General features: G+C 29.5%; 2 protein-coding genes across 4 annotated transcripts; both read right to left on the bottom strand.

Annotated features, from left to right (window-relative positions):
• Positions 1-1,692: 1,692 nt before the first annotated feature.
• Positions 1,693-5,397, bottom strand: LOC126856392 (uncharacterized). 2 transcript variants are annotated; one of them, XM_050604854.1, is made up of 5 exons: positions 5,350-5,397; positions 4,269-4,420; positions 3,431-3,734; positions 3,002-3,195; positions 1,693-2,407 (listed from the first exon to the last, which is right to left on the bottom strand). In XM_050604854.1, the coding sequence occupies exons 2-5, from the start codon at positions 4,393-4,395 to the stop codon at positions 2,082-2,084; spliced, it is 951 nt and encodes a 316-aa protein (XP_050460811.1). In that variant the 5' UTR covers positions 4,396-4,420; positions 5,350-5,397; the 3' UTR covers positions 1,693-2,081. The 2 variants fall into 2 exon arrangements, with proteins under 2 accessions (XP_050460811.1, XP_050460810.1); XM_050604853.1 differs by lacking the exon at positions 5,350-5,397 and adding an exon at positions 4,810-4,885.
• Positions 5,398-6,692: 1,295 nt separating this feature from the next.
• Positions 6,693-13,726, bottom strand: LOC126856382 (uncharacterized). 2 transcript variants are annotated; one of them, XM_050604840.1, is made up of 5 exons: positions 13,582-13,726; positions 11,644-12,372; positions 10,701-10,874; positions 9,267-9,562; positions 6,693-8,766 (listed from the first exon to the last, which is right to left on the bottom strand). In XM_050604840.1, exons 2-5 carry the CDS (start codon positions 12,275-12,277, stop codon positions 8,344-8,346), a joined length of 1,527 nt encoding a protein of 508 aa, XP_050460797.1. In that variant the 5' UTR covers positions 12,278-12,372; positions 13,582-13,726; the 3' UTR covers positions 6,693-8,343. The 2 variants fall into 2 exon arrangements, with proteins under 2 accessions (XP_050460797.1, XP_050460799.1); XM_050604842.1 differs by having other exon boundaries at positions 10,701-10,820.
• Positions 13,727-14,376: the final 650 nt, after the last annotated feature.

Genomic DNA, 14,376 nt, shown 5'->3' with positions numbered 1-14,376 from the left:
ACGCGCAGAATTTTTAAGTGATTTAATGTGCACTTTGACACAATAACCAAGACGTCTCCAATGCAATGGTAGATAGTATTTTTAAATGCTAATATGGAAGAACAGCAAATGTACATTTCTTATAATATCACATTCAAATTTATAAATTTTTATTTTTATATAGTATATGATAATAATATTTGTCAATTATATAATATAATATTTGTGAATATATAACGTTTAAATTTATTTAAATTTTTATTATATATATATATATATATATATATATATATGTTTATTTATTTATTTATTTATTTATTTTTATCATGAAATTGTACACAAACAAATTTTTCTTTAAAAAACTGTTTATTTTTTTTATATTTATAACTTTAGATCGACACTATGTATAATTTCAATTATATACAATGAATCATTGTCACAATTAACTTTTTATAAAAATTATTGTGTTCTGTTTTTTGAAGTTGTTTCAGTATCTTTACTATAAAGAGATTAAATATTTAAAAAATAATTACATATAAAAAATTTGTCCTATATCAAATATCTTTTTAACTGCCACTTTTTGAAAACTTTTATTAAGAGTTGACAGAAATTTAATGAAAATAATCTTGATAATTTTTTTATACATTTGTTTAACATCAAAAATGTTGGAACTTTTATTACAATTATGCTTTAAGAAGAGATCATTTAGTCAGTTAATTTTAAGTATACTATTTGCACAATGCTGTAAAGTATTCTTAAAAAATGCAAATGACTCATACGTAATGAATTGAGCACATATTAGAGTGTCGATTTTAGCGGATGATTCATTGCATGATATTTCAATTTTGTTCCAATAAGCAGTTCTATTTGAATTGATTAAAATTCAATCGATGCTTGATAAGGACAAGATATGAGATCATCGTTGTTTAGTATCATCTCCTTTTGCATACCACATGATATCAATATATCATGTCCTCATATGTAGTCTATCAACCACGGCCTTCTTTTTTTCTACATCTTGAAGACATATATATATATATATATATATATATATATATATATATATATATATAAAGATTAATCAAGATTAATCAAAAAAAATATTCATATTTTTAATTTTTAATTTATGATAAAATAACTACATATAAAATAAGATAAAATTAATATAAACCTGTAAGAGTAATATAAGTTGCACTTGGAGTCTATCAGAACTTAAATAGGTTTTCCTCTTAAGATCTGATAGACTCCAAGTAATTTTAAAATCTCTTTCTTTCGTTCTCTCTTTCTCTCTCTTTCTCTTTTCTTTTTATGAATGTTTTCTTTATATCAACAATCTATTATTAAAAATAAAGTATAATACAAAGTATAATTTATGTTTAACTATTAAAAATTATAACAATTTTTTTAAAACTTCTAAAAAAACTTTTAAAAAAACTTCTAAAAAATGAATATATTCACTTGAATATATTCATAGGGAAATATAAAACCTCCGTTAACACAGCAAAAAGAAAGTACATTTATAAACAGATCTATTTATATGAATTGTTTTTTTTTTTATTATTATAACACATTAAATTGTCAAGACATGCAATCTCCGTGATGACGGATGACAGTTACAGCGAAGTAAGCACAACGAGAGAATAAATCGCGGAGAAAAAGCAACAATATCGATTACATGCTTATTTTTAGAAAAAAATTTATTTTTTTTACAAAAAGGTATTTAATCTGCGTTTCAATATTAACTGCCAATACTGAAAATGTATAGTTTACATCAAATCTATAGTTTAAACTATAGCTTTTCATTACTGGCAGTGAATATCAGAACGCAGCACTAGAATTACACATTTACATTTCAACTATATATACAACATATTTCATTCATTCACATACATATACAATATATATAATAAAAATATAAAAAGTATGATTTTCTTATATAAAAATAAGTAGTTTAAACATGATAATAATCTTGCAAGCAGATTAAAATCAACGTCGCATTTAATAACTTTTATAACATTTTTTATAAAATTTTTATAACTTTATAAAAATTCAGCTTTTAATTATTACCTGCTTTCTGATAATATAATAAATAAGTCAATTATTTACGATTTATAATGTTGATATCCACGATATGCCAAATCTTGACCATAAGATTCTGCATTTCCATAATGATAATCAATATCCGGATGTACTCCGTAATGAGGGTGCGCAATGCCGTTTTTAGTATAAACTGGCGGGTAATAATTTTGATACGGTTTGTAAAGTTTAAAGAAACCTATTAGACCGGGTATGATGATTGCCAGGAATCCTAGAAACTTCTTAAACGAAGCTAATCCCAAAATCAAAGGCAAGAAGAGTAATATCTTTAATTTGAAAAGTTTTAAAACAAGTAAAACCGGTATTAAAAGCTTCCTGAATTGATGGCGAGCTGAAAACAAATATAAAATCTATCTTAATAAATAATTAATATAAATTAGAAATTAATAATTTAATAAAACTAATTTAATATTGGTTATTCTTCGAGAAAAAAATATATCAAATAAATCTAAATTTCTTTTTGGACTTTTAAGACTTTTAAGATTTTTTAGATATATCATTATTTAAATAACAATATAATATTTAAATTTAAGAATTAATTAAAGAATTAATTTAAGAATTTCCGAATATGTTAAGGAAAAGAATATTATTTACATTAATCTTATGTAATAAATGAAAACAAAATTAATTGATTATGATACGCACAAATATTTGTAGCGTACTATACAAATGTGTGCCATAAGTGTGATTAAAAATACAAGACTGCCATAATAATGTAATATAAACTAATAAACATTATTAACTTTTCTTAAAATAGATTTTCTAATAAATTATATAAATTGTATAAAAATAAAAATGTACTTGCAAATATTGCACAAGCATATATTACATTCTTAATTTTTTATTACTTTTTTAAATATTGGAAAAAACTTTCTTTCGTGTTATGTCAAATATTTACAAAATACGCAATATGTCAAATACTTACAAAATAAAGTATCCTTCTTATTCTCAAGTGTATCGATCTCATCAGCAATTTCATCCAGAAATCTTGGCTCATATGAACCATTGCGACCAGTCTCTGTATCAGGTATAGTCAATTCAAAGGACATTGTTTTGACAAATCTTTCCGTTTTCCTTTTTATAAAGTTAATCATTTGATCCCATTCTGTTTCACCGGATCTGTTGAGTATATTTTGTTTTTAATTAAGAAAAAAGTACGGTGTCTATATTTCATCAATATAATTCATAATATTTTAATCTAATATAAATAATTATATTTAAGAAAATTATTTGCATACTTCTTAAATAAATAAACATTTTTATATACTTTATAGACAATATATATAATTATATATATTTTTTTCTTATTTCTCTTATCTACCTCTCTCTATAATTTTTGAAAATAATAACATACCTAGGTTCGTTAGAATATTCGTATGGCTGACGATTTATTTCCGTTACCACTCGATCGGACATTCGTTTAACTCGGACATAATCACTTAAAGAATATTCGGCGTGATCGAAAAAGTCCGAAAAATAATTTAACGCTTGAGATTTGAAACATTCAGCTAAATCGCCAGTTATACAACGTTCATTAACTTTTGCCAAGTATGGATCGACATTTCGCCCAGTTCCAAGACCGATATAATGGAATAGATCTTCTACATGTTGAGCAGGATTAAATCCTCTCTGTTGCGATGAAGTTTCTTCAAGGTTTTCTGAAATTATAAACATATATTAGTTAATTTTATTTTCTATAATAATTTAATTTCTTATAATATATAATTGTCATTATTATTTTAAATTACTATCTTGAATTGAATAATATTGGTTTTTTAATAAATTAAATAAATTATACTTTTTTATGACTTATAATGAATATTGTAAAAATATAGAGCGTTTTGTTTATTTGAATTGCATAAAATGTAAAACATAAAAAATGCTTTATTTATGGAAACATTTTATTTATATTCAACACATTAGGTATATGTAATTCTTAAATTATATATATTCTTTTATTAATTTTTAATAATTATATATATATATATATATATATATATATATATATATATAATAGTTATGTAATTTTTAAAGTTATATATATTTATATAATTTGATATATATTTGATATACAAATATATATTTCCACAAATAAATATAAAAGTTTCTACAATTAGATATATGTAGCTTTATTAAAAAAATTATTGTATATTTACATGCGCGCATAAAAATTAAAAAATAAAATGTCATACCTTGTTTTTTTGCTTGTTGTTCAGAAACGCCATCTTGAAATGTAATTTTGCTAGCAGATTGACAACATACCAGCAAGGACAACATTAAAAGAACTCCTAGAATTACCAACAATCGCTGCAATTGCATTCTGCTCTTTTTCTAATTATTCCACCTGTAATCAATAGCGTTTTTATCAGTTTATGCTTTACAAAAAAAATACATACATTGAAAGACACACAATATCGTCACACATATCAACGAACAATACTTGATATTACAAAATTAGAGAATGTTTATTTTTTTCTGAAAAGTAACATAAACTGTACTAAATTGCTATAACTTTTTATTATTATCAAATTATTTTGTATTATTTATTTTTCTAATAATGAAGTTTTATTTTAATTTTATAATAAAACATATTCAAATATTTTACACGTCTACATATGTATGCAGAATTAATTTTGTATTATCACTAAGCACGGAAAATAGTAATAATCACATACAATTCACATATATTTCTCCCTTTAATAGAAACAATTTGAATACGATTTAATTTCTCACCAAACTATCAAATAATCGACACTCGCAACGCGACATCCTTATCAAGAAAACACGCTCGTGGTGATCCTCGAACAGCACTCGAACGTCTGCGAGATCGACTGCCGGCAGTCGACGTGCTGGTTCACCAAGTGCCGTTAGATTAGCGCACCAATCAGAGTTAAAGAATAAGAGAAAAGCCCGCTTTTCGATTCTAAATTCTGATCACTCGCGCATTCCAGTTGAATAATAATAGTAATGTATATCTTAATCACATTTTCGTGATTTGTAAAATTACAAAGTGGATTGTTATTCTATAAAACTGTGAGAAACTGTAATGATATCATGATCATCAATGATGTACTTTTTTTAGATGAACCATTATGAGTGGACCAAGAGTTTATAGAGAAATAATAAATGAGCAAATAAAGTATGAATAAAATGCAAATTAGTGAAATAAATTTGAAAGACGATAAACTAAATGAATTACAGAAAAATGTTTAATTATAAAAGTGATAGAAAATTTATTTTTAAAATAAATAGACTAAAGTATGTATAACTTACTTCTTCGTGACAAATAGAGTGTAAATTTCATTAATCGGAATACTAGGCGTTCTAAATAATCAATAAACTGTGAACGTCAATACGTATACTGGACACTGTCTTATCCAAATGCCATGTGATGCCCTAATCCACGCATCATCTTTATATTTACCTGTAGGGACCACCTTGTCTCTTCGAGAGGGGGAAGGATCCGCAAGTCGTTCTCAGAACGGCGAGCAGAAGCATCAGCAACAAAAATCGAAAGTGAAAGTGACGCCCGGAATTATAACCGGAACTAGGTAGTTTTAAAGAACGGAAAGTGCGTCATTGTAGGAGAGAGGAAGTCAATGTACTTTCATCTCCAGTTTACAACCTAAGGTGCGTCATCGCCATATCAGGAAGTCATTCTTGCTTCATCGCCATTCTTTCTTCTGTCATCTCGTATACATGATTCTCGTATCATAAATCTTTATTATACATATAATGTAACATTTATTACTTTTGTGTCGCTCATTTGATGTTGCACAATTTTATCTTTTACGAAAAATTTAATATGTTTTTTTTTTTATTTATGAGATTAACATGCACTACGTAGCTGCCATTCATATATTTCAGCCATTATTTTTTGTTATCTCTCTTTAGTATTATTATATTATTCACACGTATAAACATTAAAAGTTTCATAATAACAATTTTTTTATGTTAAGAGAGAGAATAACATTTTTTAAATGATTTTTATTTAATTGAATGTACAAGAAGCTTCTAAGATCATTTTCAGTACATTTCTCTTATTTCTCAAGCCTTCACCAAGTTTCTTTCTACAAACGTCTCTAATAGATTTTATTTTATTTTTGATTACTAATCAATCAAAATATCTGTTTTGTTCAAGTAACATCTTCATTTGTTGAAAACATTGTTTCTAATAGTTGTGTTTGAGCAATCTTTATATATTTTGCATTTCATCAATGACGAAAGCAATACGTCACAAACGAACTTGATTATCGAGCGCTTATCGATGAAAGCAACACGCCGCGCACACTTATTCAAAAAGCTAAATACAATCTTTCCAATGACAATTTTTAAATAAATTATTGCAATACGTGTTCGTCTTTAATTTCAATTAAGTAAATTATATAATCTTGGCTCAATGAAAGATTTGCATTGATACAAAATAATATATAAAACATATCGCAATATTTAATAGGTATCACCGAATAGAGATAATAAAATTAATTTAATTATTTTTGAGCAATCAATTTTTCTCATCTTTATGCACTTTTGTTAAAATAAATTATTACTATTTGCATTTTTAATAAAACAAAATACTCTCTTTTACTGTTCTTAGCGCTTTATATTTTAAACAGGATCTTAATTATATAAATATAATTATATTGAAAACTATAACGCATTGCACAGTCTTACTATGGTGACTGATGTCAAATATCTTTTTGACTTACTTTATGCATTAATTTAGAAATATATTATGAAAAAGTAATGGTATTATCGCGCAAGTTTTTAATAACATTAATCTAACAATAAATACATATGCTTGCGCGATATCTCGCTCGAATTGAATATAAATTAGTATCTTCATACTTATGTCATATAAATAAATAATATTCAAAGTCACAATCGTTCATCGCAAAATTAGATCTCGTGTACTACTCGATATAGCATTCAATAAATAAGTTAAATTAAATACAATTATTTTAATGCTACAAACGTTATATCTACACATTTGGAATAATAATTCACGTTTAATAATTTACGTTATTAAATTCTCAAGCAATTATTTTCTCATTTGTGCGTATAACTCTTTAACGACATAGATTACAGTTCATTTTTAGAGATTTAAAAGCTTTATGCAAAATACATTCACTGAAAATGTATTGTAACCTAATTGTATATCAATCCTCTGAAGAAACTTTCTTATGAAAAAGATACATTTCTCTCTAACTATATTCCCATATTAAAATCATAATCAGATCACACTTCAATCATTATGTCGCTTTGCTGCGTGAGAAGTAGATTAATGTACTCCTGCCGCAATCCAAAACTGAATGTTACATAAAAGTGCTCTTTCATTGTATCAACACAGTTTCCACTTTTAAAAATGCTTAGAAAATAATACCAATGTTAACTATTAATTGTTTACGATTATGCATGACCGGCTTTCTTAAAGAATACATATGTATTCCAAATATCTCTTATTCATTGCGCTTTCTTTTACCGTATTTACGATAATTTTACTATTGTTTGTTAAATAAACGGTTGTATCTTTTATTAAGAGTATTTTAAAACAGAATTTAATTAACATAGTAAGAAAGTAATAACAGAAGGTAAAATAAATGTCAGAATAATTTTTAACAAATTTGTATGCTAACGATTTATAACATCTTAATCATCAGTTTTCATAAAAATAATTATTAAAAGTTTTTAATTTTTAAAAATTTACGTGCATCACTTAATTGCCTATATCAGAAATCGAGCAGGTACTTATTTAGCACAAACGATGCTTAAGAAACTGTGTGTATACGATATATTAAGAGTTTGCTTAGATATAGAAATTGGAGGCTTTAATAGTGTTGGATTAAGACTTCCTCAAGAGCCCCAAGCGCAAATCGATTTCAAACCTTCTTATCTAAGATTCTTATCAAAATCTAAAACTCTGAGAAAGTTTCAAACGTTAAATACTATTCTTAATGTCTATAATTAATAAAATCAAAAATTAATAAATTTTCTCGAGAATGAAAATCGTATCTTTGCGTCTTGAGGCTTCAGATGAGCGCTTTGTCTATGTGTGATAATCCGCCACTAATAGAGAGAATATCTATCAACTTTACATACGTACAAAATCCGCAAACGAATTAAAAGCAGATGCTAAATTTTTTAACAACCGTTAATAAATTCAAACAAAATTATACAAGCTTCCTAAAGCTCTAAATTCGAGACGCATCTTCTTCCCTTATCGCATTCGCAATTGCTAGTAATTACCAATAGAGGAAATATGTTTTCTTAGATCTTTCTGGCCTGAACGAGCTTGTTGATGTCTTGATACGTCGCTAACATCGCTTGATTTTGCTTCGCAGTCTGATCTTCGCGACCATTCGCGCAATTGGCGTAGATCTCTTCGCACTTGATGCCATCCTGGCCGTCCTTCGCGGCCTTCATGTACCTGAAGAAGCGCAGAACATCGGGATTGTCGCTGCTGGGTTTCCTCAGCTCGTTCAACTCCCTGGACAGCTGGGCAGAGACCAGGTTCGAATAGGGCGCATATCGCGCTGGACTTCGGTACATCGCGCACACCGCGTATTCCCTGCAGCCTTCCGTGTTGTGACCGAGACGGGAGAAGACGGCGTCGAGGCGCGACAATAGGGGCGAGTAGAACGGATCGTAGTTCGTCAGGAGCAGGGAGCTCGTCGGGATCTCGTGGAAGACCTGCCATCAATAATAATCAATGCGTGGTCATTTGATGGTCGCCGTATCTATTACGGCTAGGAGCCGCACTTGTCGAACAAGTTGAAATGAAGTCAGTAAGGAAGTGGGTCGCGTGAATCTCAATAGGCGAGAGTGTCAAAAGTGGAAGGCATAGCATCGCGCTAATCGTTGATAATGTGAGGAAGCGATAGAGTAGAAAAAGAAGACGAAAATGTATTGTTACGGCATACTTACCTAGTTCATTATGCAAACATCGACAAAAAATTTTTCCTAAGAGTGAGTGACTAATAATGCAAAATAAAATGTACTTTTTCTAGTATATAATTAAAAAAAAAAAAACATTTAATGAAGGAATTAGATTCTACGCGTTTATTATTATTGTAATTCAAGAAATTGTGTAATAGAGTGCATCATTTATCTAATATTTTTAAAATGTTTTTTTTCCAAAAGACAGAAAGAGAAAGAGAATAATTTTATTATTGCATATTCAAAAAGCTCACCTTAAAGTCCTGTTTTTTAGAAAGTCCATGCGAAGCCACGTGTCGCGTGTAATAATGATCCGAGAGCGCATTTGCGTGTGATATTTTTGTGTCAACGAATGCATAGCGAGACGCAATATCCGGGTTTTTTTGCGTTTGCATCATGCTCTCGTCGTACATGGCGGATGCTGGTAATGTTCCTACAGGTTGTCGTGTCAGATAGTCGTCGTTGTACAGGTCAGTGTTATCCTTAAACTCGAAATTTTCCTCTGGCGCTACGGGCGGGATGTGCGACGATTGCGCAAAGGAGGAAACACCTGTAATTTTAGCACAACACACATTTGTATAACACTTAGTTAATGATAAACACTTTCTGAATTAATATTAATGTGTGTTGCTATATGAGTTCCGCACAGCAGCATTCCTTAAGAAGAAAAGACAGATAAAACGTTCCCTCTGAATAAAGATTTCATTGTGATTAATATCTCGCTACTTTTGACTTTCATTAACTTTACTGATCTGCCAAGTTTTAAGATACAATTCTATTAAAACAATTTTATTAATTTATTTAAAATTAATTTGCATACATTCCCAAGAGTATTATATCTCTCTGAAATTTTAATATTGCAAGAACCTATTAATTTTTTATTTAATATTAAATAATCTCGTACGTGGATGTTATTTGAATTAAATTTCGATTTACTTGAATTACTTGTTATATATTATAGATATTTATAGCATATTTTAATTAATAAAAAACGGCCATGATTGTCATTTATTCCTGATTATTTCAAAATATCTCTACTCTTACAATTTAAAGATGTCATATATCGAAATATTAAGAAAAACATGAAAATTTCGTAGACTGTGCTACTATTTCTTCTGAATATTTGTGCAAAAACTGAGCACAATTCTCTTTTCAATTCAACAGTTTTGGAAATTATTTAAGTTTAAAGTTACTATTGATTCTTATGAAAAATCGCGTATTGTATCACTTATTGACAAATTTGACAAGAAAAAAATATTATCAACGAAATAAAAATTTTCACATATATTAAGAAAACTCTAATAAATATTTGTGCAAAACTTGATTTAGATCTTATTCGTTTAAAAGTTATTTACTAAAAATTGTAGAAAAATGTTATCCGTCTCTTTCTCTCTTTCTGCAAATTACTCGTTTTTCATTATTTCTTGCAGTTGATTTCAAGAGGTATTCACGATCAAAAGTTTTTGCTATAAATTAGGAAAAATATTAATTACGACTATTTTCTTTTACAAAGACGTCAAAATCCGAATTATTATGTGAGACTTTAATTCTTTTCATAATCCGGATTTATTTGTTTGATTTTTCAAACAGTGTAAATGTAAGAAATATGTTTTTTTTTTTTTAACTTTGACAGTTTTTTGCTACTATTGTTCAAAACAGTTTAAACTATATGCAAAAAAAATACATACCTTTTCCAACAATATTACCAATACTGCCGATAATACTTGGTAGGAAGAGAGCGAGTAACACACTCTTAATTATCTGCACGCCGAAGATCAGGGGTAGCAATAGTTTCTTCAGACCGAACGCTAGAAAACCAAGTCCGAATCCTGTTAAAAAGGTACTCTTTCCCTGAAAGACGGCTGAAAGCAAAAGTACCAGCTTGTTAAAGCCCTGCGGTTAGCCCTGAAAGCCATGCTGCGCAATCAGCATCATTTCACATTCTACCTCTGCAACTCCGCGTGCCACGCGTTTTGCTGAAACACTCTACGTGTGGATAAAAATATCCCCACGTTAATTATAATTAATTTCACCGCTCGCACAATGTTATATTCGCCTTGTTTTTTTCCTTGTTATACCCCTTGTTTCATCGCAGGTTTAGTTCGCATTTCTGCAAATTAGCATTGACCCAACTTTCATTTAGCTCCAAAAAAAAAGCCAATTCATAAAATTAAAGCTCTCTGACACCCTGATTTTGTTTAGCCCAAATTATGTCTACGAGCGTACTAGATTCGTCAAATAATTGAGAATAATTGAGAAAAAATCAATTGATGAATTCATTCCCGAAAACTCTGTGCAGGAAATAATCTTGAGAAACAAAATTTTATTATTTAACATGTCTTGAGTATAAAATTGAAAAGTGGAAAATAAAGAGAAACAAAATTTCCTTATTTTATATTCTCTTTTTTCATAGAATTCAATTACTCTCACTTTGCACCAATTACAAATTACGCAATTGCTTCGCGGCGAGCGCCACAACATGCGAATAATGATTAATGATAATAATTATGATTAATGATTGTTATATTGCCCGGCGATGCAATTTCAAAAAATCCACCTTTCATGTCGGCAAAAGTAACGGCACTAGTACACACGTGACAAAAACGAGTAGCAAGCAGTTCAGAAACTCACAACCAAAAAACGTCCTGGCTTTGTTAACAAGGCCCAGATCCTTGTTCAGCTGTATTTTCATGACGTGTGTCCTGGCGTAGCGATGAACCTTATCCAAAAGACTCGAATCCGGATCATCGTTATTCCTCCGATCATTACACGTGGCATTTGCTTCAGGATTTCTTATTATTTGCACGGACTCCGTTACGTTGTACGTGTCAACTCTTGACAGGCGATCGAGAAAATCCGTGAAGTCTCTTCGAATGCAGGAGACTATGAGTTTCTCTCTGCATTCCGTCGAATTCGATAGAGGCTGGCCGGTCGTCGAATTCATTTCAATTGGATTAGCTGTGACATTAGCCATTCTCGACGGTTCAATCTGATAATCCTCTTTATCGTCCGTATGAAACTCTAAGTCAAACTTGGTTGGTTTCCCGGACATTTCGTGAGGATGATCATGCGCGAATTCATTAGTTTTGTTCTCAGATTTGTGAAAGAGAGATGCCACGTTTTCCTTAATGGCGTAATCATCGTGATGCACGGTCTTGTTCAAGGACGCAGCCTCCGCGTTGACCTTGACATCGGCGATAGAACGAAGACACGCAACAGACAGGATCACAATCGAAATTATCGTGGCTGATCCCCCTCTTGCCATTGTCCGATCTATGAGAAAGGCACCAGGTGCTCGACTGTTAGCTAGCTGTGATTACTATGTAAAAAGAACTGCATCTCGACCAGCAGCTTCGTTTCCTGAAATGAAATAAGTAAAAGAATTGAAAATTTTAGATTTAAATAAGTCAAATAACAATTTTAATATACAAAAACAAATAGTATAAAAAACAAAAACGAAAAGTATAAAAAACAAACCTAGAAAATGAACTACGCATACATAAGCATATGTCAAATAGTATTACATTGTTTTTTTTCTATTAAAAACACATTTTTTTATCAATTCTTTTCTTTCTTTTTTTTTTTTAATCACTCTATTTAATAATTAATAACTCAAAATTTTCTAGAAATGAAAGAACTACTTCTATTAATCTAAAATATTATTAGTCAATTATTATTAATCAATTATTATTAATCAATTATTATTTTTTTGTTTCTTAATTAATAAGATAGATACGTAACGGTGTATAGAAAAGAGATATTATTAATAAAATCATTACAAGTGAACCAGTTTATAGTAATAACATAGTTGTTTCTATACATGTGGCAAAACTCGGTTATGCTAGATCACTCTTGCATATCCTCTCTTTTGCAAACGGTCAGCTGATCCTGTCATCTATGTGAGTGAACTGTATACGAAGATCCTCCTGAACGCGTGAAGATCAACGATGAACTTTATTTTTAACAATCTGTTAATATAAATCATTTATTATTTTTAATAACAAATTTTTATATATTTTAATTTTATTTTCCTTTTATATGCCAATTATCAATTAATTTCTAAAAATTATTTTTATATTAATTTTATATATTAATTATTAGTGTTTTAATGCTATAACTATTATATATATAAAAGTTAAAATATTTTTTAATACATCTTATATTAATAAAGTTAATTTTTACATATTTCTTAATAAAATTAAGAGAAAAAAAACTGAATCAATAAAAACTTCTTCTTTTTGTTTTTAAATTTTGCTAAAATCCACATGTGAGATATAATATAATATAATAACATACAAGCATTAAAACATATCAAAATGTCAACAATAAATTGCAAATTTAATTTTTAAAGTTTTAAACATGCCCACGTGTATGTGACAAATGCTTAGCGTACGAAAAGTATGGACCTTTCATCAATCTATTTTAAATATGATCTCACACAAACAAGCTTTGTTTTTTTTTTTTTATACACGCGTGTACATGCTAGAGATAATTTTATCCATCAATCAAATGCAATAATAGAAGTGTTAACGAATATCTCTTGTCGCTTCTTGATTGCCCCGTACTCACTTTCACGGTGTATCTCTGACATCAACACCCTGTTTGCTAGATTATAGACGATCAGAGTAAATCTCAGCAATCGAGGGACTTCTTTCACGATCGAGAAGTAGCCGGTTGAGAGATAGAGCGTGCTTGAATAATCAAGCCGGAATCGTGTACGACGTCCGATGCTGTACTGGCAGCCGGTCTCCGTAGGATCGGCTCGACTGACCCGATCTGGGTTACCCGGCCATCCGTCTCTTCGTCCCTCTAGCCATTCCTTTCAAAACGACTTCTTGCTGACCACGTTCGTTCATTCGTCCGTTTGTTCCCGCCATCGGTTTAGAATCTACCCTTCTTGCTCTTACCTACGAAGAATCGTAGATTGCCGATTTAAAGGGGAATCCTTCCCCATTCAGACTCGATCGATCGAATTCGTCGCGGGTCTAGCTACTGAAATCCCTACTGCTTACGTGCGATTTCACTCGACAGTATTTTCGGCGAACGTCAAGATCAGTCAGAAAATTTAATGAATTTCACTTGACATTGCTTAATGGGAGATGGTCTCCCATGATAATCGCTGTAGAATCGAGTATATCTATAGTAATAGATCTTAATTTACATGAGAAGAAAGAAAGAAATAAAAATAAATAGAGAGATGACAGCAAAGATAGGGAATAATAGAAGACGATCAAAGAAATTCAAATTAATTTACATCTTTCTCAAACTCACGTTTGGTCCATACTTTGAAAAGATTTCTGGCTATGATATTGATCTTTTCTTGTGGAAATATCTGCTTTGATATTTTTTCTTTTTAAATGCTAT

The sequence above is a fragment of the Cataglyphis hispanica genome, chromosome 18, assembly GCF_021464435.1.
Source record: "Cataglyphis hispanica isolate Lineage 1 chromosome 18, ULB_Chis1_1.0, whole genome shotgun sequence".
In the NCBI taxonomy this organism is placed as follows: Eukaryota; Metazoa; Arthropoda; class Insecta; order Hymenoptera; family Formicidae; genus Cataglyphis; species Cataglyphis hispanica.
The sequence above is the reverse complement of the archived record's forward strand: the minus strand, read 5'-3'. Positions and strand labels throughout refer to the sequence as shown.

What these genes read in the sequence shown, in the direction of transcription:
- LOC126856392 (XM_050604854.1), bottom strand. Translation starts at nt 4,395, where the DNA reads ATGCAATTGCAGCGATTGTTGGTAATTCTAGGAGTTCTTTTAATGTTG. An exon ending in GAATATTCTAACGAACCTAG is followed by an intron (nt 3,196 to 3,430) that starts GTATGTTATTAT and finishes TATACTCAACAG; the next exon opens with ATCCGGTGAAACAGAATGGG. An exon ending in TAAGAAGGATACTTTATTTT is followed by an intron (nt 2,408 to 3,001) that starts GTAAGTATTTGA and finishes ATTTGTTTTCAG; the next exon opens with CTCGCCATCAATTCAGGAAG.
- LOC126856382 (XM_050604840.1), bottom strand. Translation starts at nt 12,277, where the DNA reads ATGGCAAGAGGGGGATCAGCCACGATAATTTCGATTGTGATCCTGTCT. An exon ending in AGCCAGGACGTTTTTTGGTT is followed by an intron (nt 10,875 to 11,643) that starts GTGAGTTTCTGA and finishes TTTTGCTTTCAG; the next exon opens with CCGTCTTTCAGGGAAAGAGT. An exon ending in TGGTAATATTGTTGGAAAAG is followed by an intron (nt 9,563 to 10,700) that starts GTATGTATTTTT and finishes CTAAAATTACAG; the next exon opens with GTGTTTCCTCCTTTGCGCAA.